The sequence below is a fragment of the Diplodia corticola genome (assembly GCF_001883845.1).
Source record: "Diplodia corticola strain CBS 112549 chromosome Unknown scaffold15, whole genome shotgun sequence".
Lineage (NCBI taxonomy): Eukaryota > Fungi > Ascomycota > Dothideomycetes > Botryosphaeriales > Botryosphaeriaceae > Diplodia > Diplodia corticola.
In genome coordinates this window covers 1-22,363 of record NW_017971494.1, presented here as the reverse complement: position 1 = coordinate 22,363, position 22,363 = coordinate 1, and the positions used below count along the sequence as shown (strand labels likewise).

At 57.5% G+C, this 22,363-nt stretch overlaps 7 protein-coding genes across 7 annotated transcripts; 5 read left to right on the top strand and 2 right to left on the bottom strand.

The window, feature by feature from the left end:
• Positions 1 to 597: 597 nt before the first annotated feature.
• BKCO1_150007 (histidine kinase hhk5p) lies at positions 598 to 4,330 on the top strand (the record flags this gene model as incomplete). Its single annotated transcript, XM_020271330.1, has 4 exons — positions 598 to 684; positions 894 to 3,737; positions 3,799 to 4,050; positions 4,103 to 4,330. 4 exons carry the CDS (start codon positions 598 to 600, stop codon positions 4,328 to 4,330), a joined length of 3,411 nt encoding a protein of 1,136 aa, XP_020132010.1.
• A 987-nt stretch (positions 4,331 to 5,317) lies between these two features.
• On the top strand, positions 5,318 to 6,495 carry BKCO1_150006 (nadh-cytochrome b5 reductase 2; the record flags this gene model as incomplete). The annotated part of the gene is made up of 4 exons (XM_020271319.1): positions 5,318 to 5,362; positions 5,436 to 5,721; positions 5,778 to 5,855; positions 5,924 to 6,495. The coding sequence occupies 4 exons, from the start codon at positions 5,318 to 5,320 to the stop codon at positions 6,493 to 6,495; spliced, it is 981 nt and encodes a 326-aa protein (XP_020132009.1).
• A 451-nt stretch (positions 6,496 to 6,946) lies between these two features.
• Positions 6,947 to 9,037, top strand: BKCO1_150005 (mfs general substrate transporter; the record flags this gene model as incomplete). The annotated part of the gene is made up of 4 exons (XM_020271308.1): positions 6,947 to 7,598; positions 7,691 to 7,984; positions 8,040 to 8,725; positions 8,792 to 9,037. The coding sequence occupies 4 exons, from the start codon at positions 6,947 to 6,949 to the stop codon at positions 9,035 to 9,037; spliced, it is 1,878 nt and encodes a 625-aa protein (XP_020132008.1).
• A 109-nt stretch (positions 9,038 to 9,146) lies between these two features.
• BKCO1_150004 (nadh:ubiquinone oxidoreductase subunit) lies at positions 9,147 to 10,065 on the bottom strand (the record flags this gene model as incomplete). The annotated part of the gene is made up of 4 exons (XM_020271297.1): positions 9,147 to 9,176; positions 9,235 to 9,546; positions 9,739 to 9,850; positions 9,911 to 10,065. 4 exons carry the CDS (start codon positions 10,063 to 10,065, stop codon positions 9,147 to 9,149), a joined length of 609 nt encoding a protein of 202 aa, XP_020132007.1.
• A 187-nt stretch (positions 10,066 to 10,252) lies between these two features.
• Positions 10,253 to 15,289, top strand: BKCO1_150003 (helicase swr1; the record flags this gene model as incomplete). Its single annotated transcript, XM_020271286.1, has 1 exon — positions 10,253 to 15,289. The coding sequence occupies one exon, from the start codon at positions 10,253 to 10,255 to the stop codon at positions 15,287 to 15,289; it is 5,037 nt and encodes a 1,678-aa protein (XP_020132006.1).
• A 759-nt stretch (positions 15,290 to 16,048) lies between these two features.
• Positions 16,049 to 17,317, top strand: BKCO1_150002 (spry domain-containing protein; the record flags this gene model as incomplete). Its single annotated transcript, XM_020271275.1, has 1 exon — positions 16,049 to 17,317. The coding sequence occupies one exon, from the start codon at positions 16,049 to 16,051 to the stop codon at positions 17,315 to 17,317; it is 1,269 nt and encodes a 422-aa protein (XP_020132108.1).
• An 859-nt stretch (positions 17,318 to 18,176) lies between these two features.
• Positions 18,177 to 20,511, bottom strand: BKCO1_150001 (catalase; the record flags this gene model as incomplete). Its single annotated transcript, XM_020271194.1, has 3 exons — positions 18,177 to 20,171; positions 20,224 to 20,320; positions 20,384 to 20,511. 3 exons carry the CDS (start codon positions 20,509 to 20,511, stop codon positions 18,177 to 18,179), a joined length of 2,220 nt encoding a protein of 739 aa, XP_020132005.1.
• Positions 20,512 to 22,363: the final 1,852 nt, after the last annotated feature.

Genomic DNA, 22,363 nt, shown 5'->3' with positions numbered 1-22,363 from the left:
GGCAACGTGCGCTGCTCGTAGATTATCGATGTACGGAGCCGGCTGGTCTGGAGGCGGAGCAATCCTAGCGGCCGCTGTATTAGCCTACCTAGACGCGCCGTTGTTGCTGCGTCGTATGCTGCAAAGGCGAAAGCGAAGGCAAGAGCCGTGGCGCTCCAGTGCAGTTCAACCACATCTGCCCTCTCGCGCCCTTCGCCCATGATTCCGTCCTCCTCCGCTGTCTCACGCTTCCCACCGACCCACCGGGCCCCGTCCGCCCACGCCTCCCCCTCGCTCCCTCGCTCCGCCGCCGCTCTCGTTCTCGCTTCCGCGCGCATCGCGTTCCACCTGCCGGCTTAATCTTCTCCGCAGCTGAGCCAGCTGGGCTCTTTGTTGTCTGCGCCAAAGCACCATTCCCCCGGACGCTGCCCTGAACCCTCACGCCTGCGAGTCTCGCTGCTGCTTTCCCAACAAGGCATGGCCGTGATACGCACTCGACTCCGCCGAACTTAGCCTTCTCCCTGGCCCGGGTCCGTCAAAAGCAGCCGCTCCCACCCGCGGCTCCCGCAATCGCCTCTCTGGCCGTCGCCAGGGATCTTCAGGGTCTACATGGTCAAGATGCGCATTCCCATCCGGGAGCAACTTGGATGTCTGGTGTTGCTGGTTTCCCTAATCGCTCTCGCCGTCGTTGCCGCTGCAACATGGGTCTGTCACCCTCTCCCGTTCTTTGCCGCGGTCATTGAGAGTAGCCGAATCGGATGCGCTTTTCGATTCTCTGCGCACTCGGTCGAGCATGCTGCAATGGCTCCTGCGAGCTTGCGCGGCCGCTCTGGCTTCGCGTCGAATGCCCAGCCCGCTACCCGCAAATCACCGACTGCACCTCATCGTTCTACATTTGCTGACGCGCTGTCTAGATTACCAATTACAACTTCGTTCTGGACATCCGAGCCTCACGGCTGACACTGACGGCATCATTGAAGGCATCGCAGCTGGCGTCAAACCTCTTACTGATGCAGTCAACCGTGCGCTCCGCCTCCAGCAGAATCGTCATCCAGCGGCAGCTCCAGCGTTATAACGATGGCAATGAGACTTATCGGGCGAATACAAACTGGACCACTTCGCAGACTGACCTAGCTGCCGTCTTCGATGGGGGGCAGCAGATGACATTGCTACTACAAGCCCAGATTTGGCCCAAGACATATACTGGACTGGCCGCAGACAATGCCAAGCTTGCAGCTACCGCTTCGGTCGTCTCCGGCACGCTCGCTCTCCCCATGACCTACGATAATGGTTCGACCGTCTACCTCGGTGATCCGGGCCTGGGTTATCCGCCTCGATTATACCCCAACTTGACCTTCACTTCCCAACGGGTAAACGACACTTTCAACGAAACCTTGGCTCAGTACGCAGGCCAGACCTTGAACGAGACCGGCAGTATCTTACTTGGTCCTTGGGAACTGAACGAGACATTCTCCTTGATGTCCCTCACAGTCCCTATCATCAACAACACCTCCGCACTTGATATCCTTGGTTGGATGACCGTTCTTGTGGATGCCAAATTGGTCTACCAGACTGTGAATGCCGGCGAAGGGCTTGACAGTAGCGGTCTGACTCTCATCGTTGGACCCGACACCATCAACAACAGGTTTTCATCTGATGTGCTTTACTCGAACAACAGCGGCAGCCCCGCCAGCGACGTATCGGTTCATTTCGTGTTGCCACCGGGAAACATAGACCAACGCCATGCATCCCGCGCCTGGGGAACCGCACAACATGCTTTCGACTACAATCAATTTCCCGCCGTTAAGAAAGGGTTGACTACCGATCAGAATTCGCCAAACAATGCGGGGTCCATGATATCCACCGTGAACGAGGAACGAAAGCACGTGGCAGTTGGGTTTGCCATACCGTCCACTACCTTGTGTGATTGGATTGTCCTCGTGGAGCAAGCGCATGACGAAGTCTGGCAGCCTATCAACCATCTGCGAAACATACTGATCGCTTGTGTCTTCGGCACGGCGGGCGCCATATTACTTTTGACGCTTCCCCTAGCGCACTATTCTGTCCGACCGATTCGCCAGCTCAGGTCTGCCACGCAACGATCCGTCTCGCCGACCGGGTACCTGCCAGATGATTCAAGCGTTTCCTCAGGTCATATGGATGTTGATGATCCTGATATTCTTGCTCGCAAGGAAGGATTCATGTCGAAAATCAACTCTTGGAGACACAGAGGGCGTCGAACTCGCGTGGAGCAGCGCGAGGTGGAAAGAAGGCGACAGTTCCGGATCCCTGAGAAGGTCAGGGATCATAAGCATTTGATTCATGATGAGCTTACGGATCTCACCACCACCTTCAATGAGATGACAGACGAACTCATGATGCAGTATGAGAAGCTGGAAGAAAGAGTGAAGCAGCGTACAGCTGAGCTTGAGGAGGCAATGAAGGCTGCCGAAGCTGCCAACGAGAGCAAGACGCTATTCATCGCCAACATTTCGCATGAGCTGAAGACCCCTCTCAACGGCATCCTGGGAATGTGCGCTGTGTGCATGTCGGAGGAAGATCCCATCAAGCTAAAGCGTTCGATGAGCATCATATACAAGAGCGGAGACCTGCTACTCAATCTCTTGACAGATCTTCTGACTTTCAGCAAGAACCAGATGGGCCATCAGCAACTCTCACTTGACGAAAAGGAGTTTCGTTTGCGAGATGTCAGCACCCAGGTTCTAGCAATTTTCGACAAACAAGCAAAGGAGAACGGCATCACCTTGTCCGTACGGTTCGAAGGTCCAGCCGACGTTAATGCCGACGAGTCTGCTCAGCGCGGCGAACAGGGGCTTGCTCCGTTTGGTCTTGGGCGCATAAAGGACATGATCCTGTGGGGCGATCAACATCGTATTCTCCAGGTACTCATCAACTTGGTCTCTAACGCTCTCAAGTTTACCCCCAGAGGTGGTTCCGTCTCTTGCACGATCCGATGTGTTGGAGACGCGAATGTAACGCCAGGATTTGGGAGTCGGAAAGGATCTCTCAACTCATCACGGCAGAACTCTGGACGGAATTCCAGGAATCGTGGGAGGCTGGAATCGAATTCGATGTCTTCCCAGGTTACATCGAGGCGTACGGATACCGCGAACCAAATCAATGTCCTCCATGACAAGGCATATGCTCACATCCTAGAAGCCGAAAGGGCACAAACACCGCCGCCCGGAAGATTTCTTACTTTCGAGTTTGAGGTTGAGGATACCGGTCCGGGCGTTCCGGAATATCTGCAACAACGTATCTTCGAACCTTTTGTACAAGGTGACCTTGGGCTCAGCAAGAAGTTTGGTGGTACTGGTCTCGGACTTTCCATTTGCCAGCAACTCGCGACCCTGATGAGAGGTACTATTACTCTCAAGAGCACTGTTGGTCAGGGCAGCACGTTCACCGTGGAAGCTCCTTTGAGACATCTGAAGACGCGAGCAGATAGCACGGCTTCGTCAAGGGTTTCGGAGGTTCCGAATGTCAGCAGAAAGAGCAGTCTGTCGATCGAGTCGCCAACTTCCCGTACGGCAGAAGAGAATACCACCACCAACGTGGCGCCTGTTTCGTTCGAGTCAGACTCCCAGCCACGGTTGGTAGGACTTAGGCAACCTTTCTTTGCTTCCCCCACGCCTCTGGATTCCCCTGGTTCACAGGGAGCTGCAATGGATCGCATCGCAGCCCAGGCTTCAAACAAGAGTGATAGACTCAAAGTCCTGGTCGCCGAAGACAACAAGGTGAGTGTCATCAAGTTCATCCTAATCTTTAGATAGTGCTGGTGACGCTGACGAACCACAGACCAATCAAGAAGTTGTCCTGCGGATGCTCAAACTCGAAGATGTGTACGACGTACAGATCGCGAAGGATGGCCAAGAGGCTTTGGACAAAGTCAAAGAGAGCATGGAGAACCAAAACCCTTACGATTTGATTTTCATGGACGTGCAAATGCCAAACCTCGATGGTATCCAATCCACTCGTCTCATCCGCCAAGCCGGTTATTCAGCGCCTATCGTCGCCCTCACGGCTTACGCGGAGGAGAGCAATGTCAAGGTCGGTCGATGATTTTCCCTTGCTACGTCGAGTCTGCTGACACGCTATTCAGGAGTGCTACGAGTCAGGAATGGACTATTTCCTGTCAAAGCCGATCCGACGCCCTGCGCTGAAGCATGTCCTGAAGACTTACTGCGCTCCTATCCCGGAAGAAACAGAGCCTGGAGACAGCCCTCCATTGGATTCGAAGAAGACGAAGAAAGGTGCCGCCCCGAACCCGAAGCCAGCGGCGAAGCCAAAGGCAAAGGACGAAACTCCAGGACCTTCGCCTCTGTCATAACGTACATGACTGAGGTGTTGCTTCTGTTGATTCTGTGTTCGTCTGCTCGTGCGAGCCCCTATGCTTGTTGATGCATGCAGATTTCCCTGCCACAGGCAGTCCTTTTGTAATGGAAGAATGGTTGGTGATCTATGCGGAGAAGTAGGGCTGCTCCGCTGTTTATACTTGGCCCTTTTGAGACTTTTCTTTGGTCGCATGCAATTGTTTTGGAGTTCGGAGGAGAGAAAAACAGGGGTGGATTGCGACTTTTATCCTTTTGTTTCATTCATAGCATGGCGCTTCCAGGGGGGATGGCTTAGCCCACAGCATCTGCTTTGGGCAAATGGTTTTTGGCGCGTTCTGCGAGGTGGATGAGCCGCGAAGGCGCGGTCTTAGGTCTCGGCATCTTTGGGTATGATGATGGCGGCCTTTTTGTGTGCATCTGTCAGTCTTTTAACCTTGTTCAAATTTCCTTGTTTCTTTAGTCGCGGTGCACCTGCACTACTGCGGCAGTGGTGGTTCCCACGAGTCCGGCATTTTCAGCGCCATACAGAGACAGCCCTTTGGCCCGACGCTGTTCAGAAATTGGATGACGGAAAGAGAAAAAAAAAAAGAAGCATAGCGCTCAGGTGTGGGTGGTCTGGATTGATTTTTGTTCACATGTTTTTCCATTGTTCTGGGAATCTAGAGGTTGTTCAGATATGAATGAATCAATGAGCATGAAGCTGAACTGGCGGGTCGAGCACACGGGAGTGCATATGCAGGCCGAAGGCAGCACAAGCTTGGAGGCCGAGGGGAGACGCGCTTAGCAATCAGGCACAGCGGAGCTGGAGCTTGGGGCCTCCAGCGGGCGCAGGGAAGCTCGGGTCCGGCGCTTTGCGTCATCAAGAGTCCGAAGGTCCGATCTGCGCGCACGCCTTTCACACCTGCTTTCCCGCGACCCGCACCCTTCCCATCTCAGTACTCAGAAGCCTTCCGCTGCTCCAATCGCCTCAACCAGCAGCCAAAATGTTCGCCCGCCAGGCTTTCCGTCCCGCCCGCACCCTCACCAACGTAAGCCCACGCCCGCGCCGCAACACGCTTCCATGTCCCCGACGCCCTGCTGACCGCGTCGCCATCCCAACAGTCCGTCCGCAGATACGCGTCCGAGGCCCCCAAGAAGAGTTCCAATGGGGCTCTCTATGGCGCGTTGGCTCTCGGCGCCGGCGGCGCCGGCTACTGGTACTTGAACAGCTCGAAGGGCGCCGTCCCCACACCTGCGTCCTTGAAGCCCGCCGAGAAGACCTTCAAGGGTGGCGATCAGGGCTTCGTTTCTCTCGTGCTCGAGGATGTCGAGACCGTCAGCCACAACACCAAGCGCTTCCGCTTCAAGCTGCCCGAGGATGACCACGTTTCCGGCCTTGAGGTCGCCTGTGAGTGCAGCTCAGACATGGCACACGGTGAACAACAGGTGCTGATGCGAAAACAGCCGCGCTATTGACCAAGTACAAGGGTCCGGAGATGCAGAAGGCAGTTTTGCGGCCGTACACTCCTGTGAACGATGAGGGTAAGGATATCTATCCGTGGTCCCAACCGTCCGATCCTGGCGAGCTCTGTCTGACCTGATCTTGGCAGATGCCCGCGGCTACCTCGACCTCGTCGTCAAGCAATACCCCAACGGCCCCATGTCAACGCACATGCACAACATGACACCCGGCCAGAGCCTTGACTTCAAGGGCCCGCTGCCCAAGTTCCAGTGGGCCCCGAACAAGCACGAGCATATCGCTCTCATCGCTGGTGGTACCGGTATCACGCCCATGTACCAGCTCATGCGCGCCATTTTCAAGAACCCCGAGGATAAGACCAAGGTCACGCTTGTCTACGGCAACGTCGGCGAGGACGACATCCTGTTGAAGAAGGAGCTTCACGAGCTGGAGAACACGTACCCTCAGCGCTTCCGCGCCTTCTACGTACTTGACAACCCGCCGAAGGAGTGGACTCAGGGCAAGGGCCGTGTCACCAAGGAGGTGCTCAAGACGGTTCTGCCAGAGCCGAAGGAGGGCGACAAGCTTAAGATCTTCGTCTGCGGTCCTCCCGGCATGTACAACGCCATTTCTGGCAACAAGGTCAGCCCCAAGGACCAGGGTGAGCTGTCTGGTATGTTGAAGGAGCTTGGATATGACAAGGAGCAGGTTTACAAGTTCTAGACAATTGGTTGGGAAGACTGAGATGTTCAACGCGCTAGAACGAGGGCGGTCGACTTTTTTTTTTTTCCAGCGTAGAGCATAGAGAGAACAGTACACCGCGCTGTGTTATAATTTTAAGCCTCTCGCCCTTCACCGACAAGTCCAGGCTAATGACGGTCTTTGGTTTGTCAAAAAAAAAAAAAGCCTTCGCCAAATGACGTTTTACCGACATTTGGCGACAGGTCTTATTTTCGTCAATTGCCGCTGTGCCGTTTTTCCCACCCACCATCGACGTCATTACGCCTGCACGATGGCTGCAGCGGGAAATATCGACATGTCATTATCCGCATAACGTCAATTATCCACGTTGAATAAGAGAAGTTTAGGTCCCTGATGTTGCTTGTCTTGTCAAATTTCCTTTGAGCTGCATTTCTTTCCAAAGTGTCACTTCGATCTTCTGTTGGAAGCAATCATGCAATCTTTTATTCAGTATCGCAAGTTCCGCACGCACCTGAAGATGCAATACGAGAGAGACCGCGAAAAGACGGCGGCATTAGCACAGCAACAATCGCAGCGCAGACACGATGACCATCTCCGCCGAGTAACCTCGACGCCCTCATCCTCAGATACGTTCGATAGTAAGCCATCGTCATCCGCAGACGGCCGCCGCGACCTCGAAAGGGGCGAAGGGGGAGCTCCATCATTGGTCCAAGAAGAACAGCCGGATGCAGCACCCACAGCAGATGCAGAGCAGCTTGACCACCACGCTGCCGCCACCACCGAGGAGCCAGCAGAAAGGACGCCCTCGCCCAGACCCCCCTCCACAACATCCCGGGCCCTCCAACCCGTCGGCACGGCGTTGGGACACGCGTTGACCGGCGTGAGCGTGCGCTCGCGGACGTCCAGCCAGCATCCGGGAGGAAAGATATTCATCGTTGGCTACGAGGGCGCCCACGATCCGCTTAACCCACACAATTGGGCGTACGGCACGCGCGTGTTCGCGACCTTTTTGGTGGCCGGGATTGGCTTCGTGGTCGGGGTGGCGAGCAGTATCGATGCGGAGGCGTTGAGGCCGGCGGCGAAGGAATTTGGGGTGAGTGAGGTGGTGGAGAGTTTGGCGACGGGTGAGTGTTTTGATACGTCTTCTTTTCTGTTTCTATTTTTGTTTTTATAATGCCTCTCACTTCTTGCTCTGCTACTGACTGGAATGGTTCAGGATTATATCTCATCGGCTTTGGCGCCGGCGCGCTCTTCGCCGGCCCTTTCTCTGAGACATTGGGGAGAAATCCCGTGTACATTGTAACAATGACGCTCTACATGGTTTTCATCATGGCGTCCGGACTGGCACCCAACATTGGGGCGCAGCTGGCCTTTAGGTTCTTGGCAGGCTTATTCGGCAGCACGCCGTTGACGTGCGCCGGAGGATCGCTTTCTGACCTGTGGAACCCAATGGAGAGGGTCTTCGCGTTTCCGGTGTTTGCCAATGCCGCGTTTACGGGCCCTGTGCTGGGTAAGCCTTGACCCAGGTCGATGGGAAATGAGTGCTGATGCAAGGGATGGTCTAGGCCCCGTCATGGGCGGCTTCATCGCGCAGAGCAGTGCCGTGTCCTGGCGTTGGGTCGAGTGGACGACACTCATCATGTCCGGCCTTGTGCTCGGTGCCGTCGTCCTTTTTCAGCCAGAGACATATCCCCCGGTGCTTCTCCGCTGGAAAGCACAGCACCTCCGTCGCATCACTGGAGATGAGCGCTACGTCGCCGAGGTCGAGCTGATGGGTGCTACTTTCGGCGAGCGTATCAAACGGGCCCTGTATCGCCCGTTTCTGTTGACTTTGTCTGAGCCCATCATCATCCTCGTGGCGCTCTACTTGACTGTCATCTACATCGTGCTCTTTACCTTTCTGGACGGGTACGACTTCATCTTTGGTGAGGTCTACGGCGTCAGCCAAGGCATCACGGGGCTTTGCTTCTTGGGCATCGCTGTCGGCCTCTTCGGAGCATCAGCGCTCGTACCAATCATCTACAAGTGGGCGAAGCGTGACTTGAAGAAGATTCAGGAGGAGGGCAGAGGCGACAGACTGCCTCCGGAGTTCAGGTTGTGGTTCTCGATGCTCGGCGGAAGCTTCGCGATCCCAATAAGCCTGTTCTGGCTGGGCTGGACTTCGTATCCATCCATCAGCATCTGGAGCCCCTTGGCGGCGACCGTGCTGTTTGGATACGGCATCTTGTGCGTCTTCATCTCCTGCTACCAAGTGAGTCGCTACTCCTTCCGTTCAAGCCCTGCCGCCGTGGGTTCTTTTGTTGACTGGGCTGCCCAGTACATCATCGACTCGTACGAGGTTTATGCTGCATCGGCACTCGCATCGGTCACATTGATCAGATATGTCGCGGCTGGCGGCATGGTAGTCGTGGGCATACCGTTCTATGAAAATGTCGGAGTGCACTGGACTTGCACCATCCTTGGCTGCATTAGTCTCCTGTTGGCCCCTGTGCCATACATGTTTTACATGTACGGAAGTAGGATTCGAAGCAAGAGCAAATTTGCGGGGAAAGTCCAACAGTAGCTGGTGCATCAATTGAAGGTCGGGCCAGACGCAATGAAATGAATTGGTGCCGTGTCGAGGGCCCGTTACCAGTACTTTATGTACAATACAACTGCTTCGTTTGATTCCTTCACCACTCACCCTCACCGTCCTTCCTTGCCTGGATGGGCTGGTCAGCATCGGAGACGGGATGGAACTGTGTCACGACGGAAACTTACGCGCACGACGCTGGGGCCACCCAGTTCCTTCTCCAGACCATCAACGAAAGTCCTTGGGGTGCTGGGCTTGTCTGGACGAAGGTAGTAGGTAAGGGCGGCGCCGCTGCCGAAAACGGCCCAGAAGGAGCCGAAGAGGACCCAGCCCCAGCCGGGGGTGAAGTGGGTGTACTCCTCAGGCGAGAAGATGGCAAGAACGTCGTTGTCCTCGTGGAGGGGTTCGCCGTAGTTGCGGCGCTCCTGCTTGTCCCACCAGTCGCCGTACGGGTCGCGGAACTGGCGCTTGACAGCCGGGGGGTTGACGTAGCCGCCGTTCTGTACGCAGGAAGCGTGTTAGCCGTCGGGTTCGATGAAGCCATGGCGACCGCACACAGCGTCCGGGGAAAGCTCTGGCAATCCGCCCGTCCTGCCATGCTGCTTCCCGAGCCACGCCCCTCATCTCCGACCATGCGTGCAACTGGGGGCAATATCGACTGATGGGCGCGGGACGCAAATGGGCGGACTGACCATCTCGGGGTCCTCGACATGGGCGCTGGTGGAGGCCGGGCGGAATTGGAGACGGGAGGCTTGGGGAGCGGCGGGCCGCAGGGCGCGGGTCAGCGGGCGGGCGGCGGCGATTCTGCGCGAGAGCATCTGGGCGGATCAGCGGAGGCAGCGGCGCGCTTTGGGGAGCGCATACGGTGGCAGCGGGGGCGCAATGGGTGGTGCTGCGGGCGGGATGGCGTGGGTGGTGGGCAGGGCGACGGGTGTTGGAGGTGGAGCGTGCCTCGGGCCGCCAAGCGTCAGCAAGTCAAGGCGGCGCTGATTGCTCCGGAATGTCTCTTCGCCGCCCATTCGAACACGCTCAGGCGCTTTTTTCGCCCACCGCGCACGCGCCAGATCGCAAAGCTCATGTCTGACCGCGGCTCTGCATCTCCCGCGCGCTGAACTTCCCAACCGCATCGAATTCGGCGCCCCGCACGCGACGCTCGCATGTGCAGAGGGGGTCCGACGACTTTGGCGGCCCTCCAAAGCCCTGGCTATGCAAAACACGGATGTTCTCGAGCGCGACGAGAGCACCCACCACCGCAGTAACGGGCTCGCCGTGCAGCCACCCAGCGACGGGAATGCTCACGATTCCCACCCCAACGGCTCGCCCTCGCACGCCTGCACCAGCGGCCAGCCTCACGCCGATGATGCCACCCCCGACCGTTCCCAAACGCCTGGCGGAGGCCCGCCCAACAAGCGCCGCAAGCTCGACGACGCGAGTCGCCCGTCGCGTCCGCCTTCGCCGCCGTGGAAGCGCATCGAGGCCGACGGCCCAACATCTTTCATGGTTGATGGCAAACGCCGCTCCGGACGCATGAATCTCCTGCCCGCCGAGCAGTCGCCACAGCCCGACACGCGGCGCTCGTCTCGTCGCGCGCTGCAAAAGTCAACTTCGTCCAGCAATCTCACCAAGACCGCAGGCTCCTACAAAGGCCGCAAGACCGCCGCCGCCGCCGCCGCCGCCGCCGCATCGCCCACTCCCAAAGCAACGAAGCCCCAGCGCCATGCCAAGTCCTCTGCCGTCCCTTCGCCCACCCACAAGACGCCTGGCCGCAAGCCGAAGGCCGCCGAGCACGCCCAGTCCACGCCCGCACGTGCGCAGCAAGCCGCCAATGCCACACATGGGACTTCGCGCCGCAAACGTGCTGAGGCAAACTCGACACCGAATGGCGTGCCGCGGAGGAAGTCAGGCCGCATAAGCGAAGCACAGAGTGCGGCGGAGGCACACGCCGCTCAGGATGGCTACTCGGGCTCCCGTGGCGGTGGCACTTCGCCGCTCGCGCAGCGTCCGAAGATCGACCTGGACGGTCCCGTCGAACTCCCGTTCCTGCATCCGCTCCAGGCGCGGCCCGGAGATGAGAACTCTTCGTTTGCTCGCTGGCTCGAACAGGACGACCCTCTGGCCGGCGAGGATGCCAAGAAGCTCACATGGGAAGAAGCGCAAGAAGAGGCGCGGTTGAGGCTGCGGATCCTCGATGCTGCGGAGCCGGGTGGTGTGCTGAGTGAAGAGAGGTGTTCCAAGTATGCCGTTGAGGCAGAGGAAGAGCCGCCACCTCGGTACGGCCCTTGGGACCACATCGCCGCTCACGCGTGTCATTTTCGTAAGCTGCTCATGAAGGAGCACCGAGAGCATGTACAGACCGCTCGAAGGCTGGCTCATGAGTGCGCCGAGGCTTGGCGGACGCGGGAGGAAGCGAAGCAAGCAAAGCTTAAGGCGGAGCGACCCAAGACGAAGGAGGAGATCGAGGAAGAGGAGAAGGAGGATGCGGAGAAGCGCTACAGGCAACTTGTGAGGGACATGCAACAAACTTGGGTGTTGGTAAAGGCGGAGGTGGACAAGAGGCGGCAAGACCGGTGGCTGGAGGAGCAGGAGAAGCTGGGAAAGCAGACTATGAAGTCGTTGCTACACCAGTCTACTGCATTGTTGAAAGAGAGAAGGAACATGGCTGGCTCTATGCAGAGCAGTGACGATGAGGATGATTTTGAATCGTTCATGGAAGACGAGGAGGACGACATGGAAACCGAAAGCCGGATGGCTAGTACGAGACCAGCGTCCAGCATGGCGGAAAAGGAGGGCGGTACCGAAAGAGGAGAAACGGATATGGGCTCAGAGAACATGTCAAGCGACGAGAGTGAAGAAGACCCTCTTCCTGACGACGATGACGCCAATCTCACTCAAGAACAACTCCGAGAAAAATATGCGAAGCTTCAACTACCGGATCCGGTTTCATCCGATGAGGACGAGGACGAGGACGAGGATGAGGAAGATGAAGAGGACGATGACGACGAGCCAGGCTTGGCTGACCTTCTTACCAATGGCCATGTGGATAAACCCGATAGCTCTCCGGCACTGGACTCTGTTATCAATGAATCAAGACCAAATGGCATCGACCCCGCAACCATTGAGTTGGATGCAGTCGACGACATTCTAATGGATGACGAGGATGACGACTCGGACATGGACATGGATTCTGACAGTGATGAAGGCAGCGCGACGGAGCCGGATGAAGAGCTCGAGGAAGGAAGCGAAGAAGAAGAAGAGGACGAAGAGGACGAAGGCTTGGGCACGTGGGGTTTCCTTTCCGCGCAGGAAATATCGGACTTGAAAAAGAAAGCTGCTGAGCAAGTGGAGGATACGGCTGAAGCAACGCCACCAGATGAGGATGGAACCCCGCCCCCGGAAGAGGATCCGGAGCTGATGGAGGACGTCACGCCCAGGCCAGTGGAGAACGGCCATGTCGAAGGACCCAGTGCGACCACGCTTGACCGGGAGCCTGCTACGGTCAACTCTACAAACGGAGTCACTGAGGTTCAGTCTCCCCCAGAGGAAATGGCCGTGTCGGACTCCATGGAGGACTTACAGAAGCCTGAAGGAGCCAAGGAAACAGAGGAAGCGGCGGAGGAAATTGAGGAAGTCACCGAGCCGACGTCTACGCTTCGAACACCAGTTCCGTCTCTGTTCCGCGGGAAATTGCGTCCTTATCAGCATGAGGGTCTGGACTGGCTTGCTGGACTTTACAATGGAGAGACCAACGGTATTCTTGCCGACGAGATGGGTTTAGGAAAGACGATTCAGACAATTGCATTGCTTGCCCATCTCGCAGTCGAAAAAGAGGTCTGGGGCCCGCACCTTGTCGTTGTCCCCACCAGTGTCATGCTCAACTGGGAAATGGAGTTCAAAAAGTTCTGTCCCGGCTTCAAGGTCATGGCATACTATGGATCAATTGAAGAGCGCAGACGCAAGCGCCAAGGCTGGATGAACGACGACATGTGGAACGTGGTCATCACTTCCTACCAGCTGATTCTTCACGACGCAGCGGCGTTCAAGAAGCGCAGTTGGCATTACCTGATCCTAGACGAGGCCCACAACATCAAGAACTTCCAGACCCAGCGTTGGCAAACGCTGCTTACCTTCAAGACCTCCAAGCGTCTTCTTCTTACTGGCACACCGCTGCAAAACAACCTGCAAGAGCTTTGGTCGTTGCTGTTCTTTCTCATGCCATCCGGAGATGACGGCAACGGTGGGTTTGCAGCGTTGAGCAACTTCACCACTGCGTTGGCTCGTCCTGCCAATCAAATTCTGGACCAAGGAAGGCAAGAGCTCGATGCGGAAGCGCAGGCTACAGTCAAACAACTGCATGAGGTTCTGCGCCCTTACTTGCTGAGAAGATTGAAGGCGGACGTTGAAAAGCAGATGCCAGGCAAGTATGAACACGTCGTGTACTGCCGCCTTTCCAAAAGACAGAGACAGCTATACGACGGATTCATGGGCAGAGCGGACACGCGGCAGATTCTCTCTGGTGGAAACTACATGTCCATCATGAACTGTTTGATGTCCCTTCGTAAAGTCTGCAACCACCCTGATCTGTTTGAGACAAGACAGATTGTCACGTCTTTTGCGATGCGCAAGTCTGTCCCGGCCGACTTTGAGATCCAAGAATTGCTCGTGCGCAGGCGCTTCCTGAGAGAGGAGGAGGAGAAGGTGGACTTGGACTTCCTTAACCTCAATCTTGTCCAGAACGAGAGCACGCCAGCCATCCAGAGCCAGCGCATTCAGGCCATCCAAGCCATCCGGCCCTTCGAGGGACTCATCGAGCGACAGACCCGCCGTCTGAAACCTGCAGGCCAATTTGACGGAAGGACAGCCGCCTCCATTGCAAGCTATCTCGAGCATGAGTCTAATAGGTCTGTCTTGGAACATCTTCAAAACTGCCTTCGCGTCACGCGCCAACGCGCGCAGAGGAAGCCAATCTACGGACGCGGCTTAATCGAGCAGCTGACGGTGAACGATTCTCCACAGCAAATGATCACGTCGAGAGGCCCAAAGAAGAAGCAAACTTATGGTGACTGGTATATGAACACACACTCCATGTGGCAGGACGTAGTGCCTACGCTGGAGGAACGCGCTGAGTGTTACAAGTCCACGATTCAAAAGTTCAGCTGTGTCACTCCTGCGGTCGTGGCTAACGATCTCCCGGGCCTGACTCTCGGTGAAGAGCGCGTGGCTATGATCCGCAGTACCATGCCAGTGAGCAAGCCTGACCCGTTTCACGAGTCTCGCGTCCGGCTATCAATCGCCTTCCCCGACAAGCGTCTCCTCCAATACGATTGTGGAAAGCTCCAACGACTGGCGAAGCTCCTGCGTGACCTGCAGGCTGGCGGACACCGAGCGCTCATCTTCACTCAGATGACAAAGGTACTCGACGTTTTGGAAACATTTCTCAACATTCACGGTCACCGCTACCTCCGTCTCGACGGTGCAACCAAGATCGAGCAGCGCCAGATTCTCACTGATCGCTTCAACAACGACCCTAGGATTCTTTGCTTTATCCTCTCGTCGCGTTCTGGTGGGCTTGGGATCAACTTGACTGGTGCTGATACGGTCATTTTCTACGATCTCGACTGGAATCCTGCAATGGACAAGCAGTGCCAGGACCGCTGCCACAGAATTGGGCAGACGCGCGATGTGCATATCTATAGGTTTGTCTCAGAGTACACGATCGAGGCAAACATTCTCCGCAAATCCAACCAAAAGAGGCTGCTGGACGATGTCATCATCCAGAAAGGCGACTTCACCACCGACTATTTCAACCGGCTGACGTATAAGGATGCCTTCGACGAGATCCCGGAGGCAGATGACGAGGAGGCCAACGCAGCAATGGACAGGGTGCTAGGGAACATGGGCGGGCCAGATCCGTCTGGGATTGCCCCTGTTCTTGAGGGCATCGAGGATAAGGAAGATACGGAAGCAGCCAAGGTTGCGCAGAAGGAGATCGTTCACGAAGTTCACATCGATGACGCGGACTTCGACGAAAATGCTTCTCGGCCTAGCGCGACGCCAAAGACTTCTGTACCGCCTACACCAGCTCCTGGTGAAGAGGGTGATTTGGATGAATTGCCACATGTCGACGAGTACATGATCAGACTTTGGGAATGGGAAATGAGAGACGTGCCATTGGGGCCGCCGCCTGATAAGAGGCGCCGTAAGAGCAGGAAAGGTCAGGAGCATCGCGTTCGTCGACGGAGATGAGTTTGTTGTTCCGCGCGTGTACACAAGTTGTCTGTCAAGTGGAAGCATGTGATATCTATTGTGAAGGGGCTGTCAGAGGGGAATGTGCATTCCGGCGAACACGAGGGCATGGTCGGCGTTGTCATTGTTTGTTTAGTGGGTAGGCATAAAGAATCGTTCAGGGCATGGTTCTCGGCTGGTTGGTATTCTGTTGGCGAAGACAGAGTTTAGTTTCTCTTCTCCATTGTTGGCTTGTATGACTATCGACATCGATCGCAAAAATCAAAAACTGTCTGGCTCGCATTGTTCTCAGGCCGCTCGAGCGAAATCTTCAGCTTCTGCACATTGATGGCTTCAAATTTGTAGAGAGTGCTGCGAAGGATGCGGAAGGAGCGGGGCACGGAAAGGGCCCAAGCCGGCCAAGGATGGACTCGATTGGCTCCGCTCCGCCCCCGCTGCGCCTCAAGTGGCCCTTGCCACTTTCCTTGTTCGCTCCATCCACCACCCAACAACCTTATATTTCCTTCATCTTTGCATCCTACAAATACATCAATCTCACTCCCAAACACAGTTACCTGACACTGTCGAGCTTGCCATCCTTCTGACGAGATCCTGGGATATCGCCAGTCACCCCGCTAGCCGGTCAACATTGACACTTCACACACGGTCAACAAGGAGGGTCCGTCTGCATTGATTCGGTCATACGGATCCCAACCGAAGAGCTAGGGACTCACCTAACTTTGGATCTGCAGAAGAGGAATATCAACCACCACCGACATCATGCCACACTGGAACCCTTTCAAGAAGGAAAAGCAGCAGCCCCAAGAGGACCAGTACGAACCTCCACCCGGTCCTCCGCCGAGCTACGTGCAGCAGCATCAAACTCCTGGATACGTTCCTCCTCCCTCCGGTAGTGGCTACATCCCTCCTCCGGGCCCGCCGCCGTCGCACAATCCAAACAACCCGTTCGTAGACTACACCAAAAAGTCGGACCAACCCCATGCCGACCCCTCTCATCAACCCGAACCCGCCTACTACTCCACCTACCAACGACTGCCGCAGCCACCGCTTCCCACCCCCGGCGCCCCTGCCTCCTCCTCCCCCTCTGCGGCGGAGCCTCCCCCATACCACGACTGGACCGTCGTCCCCGACACAGCGCTGCTCCCGCCGCCGCCGCCCATGAACAACGACTTCTCGCCCACGGCCAACGCATCGGCCGAAGCCGGCGCCGCCGCCTTCGAGTGGTGCAACGCCAACCCGCTGCGGGCCCCGCTCGCCCTCAGCCCCGCGCAGCTCTCGGCCCTCGCCTTCGGCCGCGTCACCTTCGTCCCATTCGACCGGCAGACGTACAAGGGCGAGCTGCTCCCGCACGACGCGTCGCCGGGCCGGTACCGCGGCCGCACCGCCAGCGGCTGCGGCGACGCCTGCCTGTGGACGGCGCTGCCGCTGTACAGCGCCGCGGCGCACAGCCCGTCGGTCACCGCCAACGCCGGCAGGCCGAAGACGGTGTACTTTGAGCTGCGCGTGGCGGGCGTCGGCGGCATGCCCGGCGCGGGCAACAGCAAGAACACGAGCCTGGAGGAAGCAGACGCGGGCATCGCCCTCGGCTTCGTCGCCCAGCCGTACCCGGCGTGGCGGCTGCCCGGCTGGCAGCGCGGCAGCCTCGGCGTGCACGGCGACGACGGCCGCAGGTACGTCAACGACACGTTTGGCGGCGTCGACTTCACGACGGCCTTTGCGCAGGGCGACACGGTGGGGCTGGGCATGACGTTTGGGTTGCCGCGGAACGGCCCCCCGCCGCAGTATGGTCAACAGCAGCAGCAGCAGCGGCGGCCGGGGAAATGCGACGTCCAAGTCTTTTTCACGCGCAACGGGAAGAGGGCGGGTGGGTGGGACTTGCACGAGGAGCTGGACGAGCGGGCAATTGGCGGCGTCGAGGGACTCGAAGGCGACTTTGACGTCCATGGTGCTGTGGGCGTGTTTGGAGGCGTCGAGTTCGCGGTCTTTTTCAATCAGGCAGATTGGATGTATCGGCCTGAACACGTCTGATCTCTGCTTTGAGAGAGTGTGATGGGGATAAGGGGAGGGGAGAAGTCTGGGCAAGTTGAGGGATTCGTCGAGTCGGGTGCACGTGAGTGAGCGGGAGGACGGTGAATATGGGGATTGCTGCTGCTGCTCCGTCGAGGCCGGCTTAATTGCTTACTCACTTGGCGTGGCATTTCTTTGCCATTGTTCTCTTTTTGCTCCTTAGAGGGGTTCCGTACCTACATACTCAATTTTTTTTTCCCCTCTCTTGCGCGGGAATGGTTGCTTTTTCATCATTCTGTTTTGGACTTCCTTTTTGAACTTTCCGCCCTGTGAGGAGTGTGAGTGGGTGGAGAGTGAGTCAGTCGAATCGGAATCAAAATGCTCACTCCAAATATGACCAACTCCGACCCGAGAGGATCTCAAGCACCACCGTGTGCAGACACAAACCCGATTCAAGTCTTTTGTCAACTTCTGAATAATGGAACTCTCATTTGCGACAGTGTCTGGCACTTGTTTCTCGGGGAGGTAGCAGAGGCGGTAGTGCTAGAAGTCCTCATCCTCGGTGTAAGTCTCGTCTGCTTCTCTGGGCATGCAAGGAGGTTGCGAGAAGTTAATTGGAAACCGGTATTCAAGGTAGCTAAGTCTGATTGGGAACACTCAGCTCTTCTCTCCCCAGCCCAAGGTATTCACGGTGGAAAAATGAATGAGGTGAATCACATGTTGCTCGGTGTTGAGAATCGTCTCGCTTGTGATTCAAGTAGTGGATATGATGAATACTATCAAATTATGAAGGCCATGCACGGGTAACCTTTTTCCGTAGCTTGGGGCCCTACCACTCAAAACGCCAGAACCAGAAGTGAAGTCATCACTTCGTTCGTCTCTAGTACGCCACCTGGGTGCTCAGGCCACTCGTTTCCCGTTCCCAGCTCCTGTGCTGTGAGATCTCGTAGAAGTAGGCATCCACGAAGTCCTTAGCACCCTTTGCCATCTTGAAAACCTCCTTGAAACTCTCCGGGGTGATCTTGGCCGCGGTAACCACACCGTACGAAACCTGCGTCTCTCCGGACCCAGAGAGCTGAACATCAGGAAGGGCAACGGCGTCCTTGACAAATTCGACCGCCTCGCCGCATGCGCCGATGGCCTTGAGATGACCAAATGCCTCACGCACCCAGTGCAGCGCGCGCCCACTCTTCCGAAGCGTGGCAATGGAATCGGCGCCGCCAGGAATGAAGACGGAGTCGAACATGGTCGAACGCATGCCTTCAAGGTGGTGGTCGGGCTTGACACCCTTTCCGGTCTTGCGATCCTCACCAGCAGCGAAAATAGGCGAACGGCGAGTCGCAATAGTGAAGGGGAAGGCCTTCGCTGCGGTCAATGCGGCCTTGATGCCGGCGTAGGCGGCCGGATCGAAACCGTCGGCGATGATGATGGCTACACGGCGAGAAGCAATGGTCGGCTCCTTGGGCAGAAACTCCATCTGGCTGAGACCCTTGGCTTTCTTGCCATGGTTGGGGCGGGGGGTGTCCTGTGGGATTTCACCGCCAACCATCTCGGCAACCTGCTGCGCCAGGGAAAGGTCGATCTCAGCCAGGCGCTGGCTCATGCGCTCGTAAACCACAGGGTCATCACAGTGGTCCAGCTCGAATGACAGCGCGGCCGCAACGTGAGACTTCTCAGGCTCAGAAAGAGAATTGTAGAACAGTTGGGCTTGGTTGAAATGCTCTTGGAACTTCTTGCTGCGTAGGCGCGACTTGATACCAACAAGTTTCTCCGGGTACTCTACGTAGCCTCCTTCTGCGGCTGTGGCAGGAGGGCAGGCGCCATATCTGTTGGGCCAATAGTTGACAGTTCCCTTGTGAATACCGTGGCGCATGGCACCGTCGCGATTCTGGTTCATGACGGGGCAGACCGGGCGGTTGATTGGCAACTCCTGCCAGTTGATGCCGAGGCGGGACAGCTGAGTATCGAAGTAAGAGAAGTTGCGGCCCTGAAGCAACGGATCATCCGAGAAACCAATGCCGGGAACGACGTGGGAGGTGCAGAAGGCCACCTGCTCGGTCTGGGTGAAGAACTCATCGACGTTGCGGTTGAGCTCAAGCTCACCAATGTAGCGGATAGGCACAAGCTCCTCGGGCCAGACCTTGGTGGCGTCCAGAATGTCGAACTCGAAGCTGTCCTCCTCAGCTTCAGGGATGACCTGGATGCCAAACTTCCACTTGGGGTAGACGCCCATATCAATGGCCTCCATGAGGTCCTTGCGGTGGAAGTCAGGGTCCTGGCCAGCGATCTTGAGAGCCTCGTCCCAAACAAACGAGTGGACTCCAAGTTCGGGAGTGAAGTGGAACTTGACGAAATGCCTCTGCCCCTTGTCGTTGGTCAGGGTATAGGTATTGACACCAAAGCCCTGCATCATACGGTAAGAACGGGGAATGGCACGGTCGGACTGGGTCCACATGAACATGTGCGTGGCCTCGGTGTGCAGGAACTGGAAGTCCCAGAAGTTGTTGTGGGCAGACTGGGCTTGCGGGACTTCGTTGTGGGGCTCAGGCTTTCCAGCGTGAATGACATCGGGGAACTTGATTGCGTCCTGGATGAAGAAGACGGGGATGTTGTTGCCAACGATGTCCCAGTTTCCTTCCTCGGTGTAGAACTTGACAGCGAAGCCACGGACATCGCGAACAGTGTCAGCACTGCCGCGGCTGCCCAGAACGGTGGAAAAGCGCAAGAAGACAGGGGTCTCTCTCGAGGTGTCGGTCAGGACGGCAGCATCGGTGACGTCTGAGGCGCTCTCAAACAAAGTGAACTTTCCAAAGGCAGCCGAACCTCTGGCATGGACAACACGCTCAGGAATGCGCTCGTGATCAAAGCGCATGATCTGAAACAGGTCAGCTCCGAAAGCACAGTCTCCACGTTGCTCCTGGTCTTACCTTCTCACGGGCGAAGTGGTCCTCCAGCAACATAGGGCCAGTCTTGCCCTCGCTGGCAACCTTCAGCCAGTCATCGGTGTTGGTCTTCTTCACACCCCTGTGGTTGTGTGTCAGTCACAGTCCGAGGTCCGGGTGAGCACGTGGAATTGAAGGTGCTTACCAGTCAGAGGTTTCCCTGTTGTTCGAGTCCTGGTAGTTCTTGGACTCCCTTTCCAGATCGGCGATCTTCTTGCCTTCAGTGCCGTGGGCGACCTTGGCCAGGCCGGAGGCGAGGATGTTGCCAGCCATGATGCAGTTGAAAGCAACGGATTGGGGTATCTCGAGAGGAAAGCAAGGGCGGTACAGCTTGGACAGGAACGCGGTGGCATGGATATAAAGCGCAGGTGGGAGGCGGGCGAATCATGACGTAGTTATTGAGCAATATGGGAAAGGACGTGGCCGGGCCAGAGCAGGTGTTTACTCCGCAAGAGAGCAGCGGGGCTCGTCGGGGCTCGTCAGTAATCGACACCATGGGGCAAGCGCATCGGGCAAGATGGCGGGCTGCCCAATGGGAGGCAGCGTCTTTGCAATGGGCGGCGGCGGCAGGTGGTGGTAGTGTGCGGACGACGTCAGCCAGAATGGAGCACTGTTGGGCGCGAGCGAATCAGCGTGCCCCGGGCCATGCGCCCCCCGGCCGCCGCTCCGATCGATTCGAACTTCTCATGGCGATTTCTGGCAATCCCATGTTTTCAATTGCCGGTTTGTCGGTCGAGGCCTAGCAGCTTCGAAATCACCGCTGCCGCTGCCGCTGCCGCTGCCGCTGCCGCTGCCGCCTGCCGAAGCGTTCGCTCTGGCTGACGCCCTCGTCGCGTCATCACAGCGATCGCCCCTGCGGGCACCGTTCCCGCTGACGCTTGGCCAACAAGTTGCCACGCATTTGTCGAGCTTCTGGCACGTGTTTTGCTCCGTTCGCAGCGGGCAGCCACGTTCTTCGTTTTCGCCACAGCTACGGACTACTGATACGCGTCGAGGCAGGGCGGCTGCCGTTGCATCTCCAGCACCCAGCACGCCAGCCCCGCAGCTGCCCCGTCGCGTCGCGTCGCGTCGCGTCGCCTGCCTGCGCCGTGAAGACGACTGCGCCGACTGCGCCCTTCCGGTGCCCCGAGTCTGGACCACGCAACTCGGAGGAGTCGGGATGAAGAGTCTATGACGGTGATCGCCTTCGCTAATTACTCAGACGCAGGCGCATCAAAGCTTCTCGCCGCACAGCACCGCTCCACCCTCCGCCTGCCTGCGCGACAGCTCCATTGTCCGTCCAGACGCCCATGTCCCTGCGCCGGCGCTGCTGCCACGGCCGCTGTCCGTGTTCCATATTGCCTTTGATTGCAATCCCCCACTCCCCCCCGCGACCGGTGCCACCCCCTGAGCCGCAAGTGCAGGCGTGTTGAGGACCAACATCAGACCAAAGCACCGGTGGATAATCACAAGCTCTCGAGGCAACGTCCTGCCTTCCAATGCTGCATTGCCCTGTCACCTCGCACAATGCAACCCGTCGCGATACCCACCGCTGTGCTCGCCCGCCCCAGCCACTCAACAAGCCTGGTCCTTGAGCGCCGCAGCCAGCTGTGGGAATCCGATGACTTCGGGTGGCTGCCTGGTTGACACATGCCACAGACATGATGCTAAGCGCCCGCGACTCGTTTGCACACGAGAAATGCACGAGAGACGGCATACTGCATGCCGCCCGCGTGCGCCTCTCATCTCCAGCCCACAGCCTTCCGAGTCCGACCCCGACCTGCCCACCTTGAGCGCCCTTAGGCTGCCCCTCTCCTGCTACCACAGCGCCGTCGCATGCCTGATCCGGGCCTTGGCACATCGGCCCGCTCGCCAGTCGCTCGAGCTGTACGCCGCTGCCCTGCTGCACGACACGCAGTCCTGCTCACAATTCGTGGCCGCCGCGGGGAGACCGACACTCCTCTAACCTTTCGAAGAAGACCCTCTCCTCGCCATCATTCTGTAGCCGCGCGACCCGCTGTGAATAACTCCTGCCCTGTTGTCCGCCCTCTGTCGTCGTACGTCTGCGCTGCGTCCCCCACCCTGCAGCCGCTGTGGCGTTTTTTGTTCGGTGTTGGGGAACGCCCACATTATCGCTGCCCCCCCC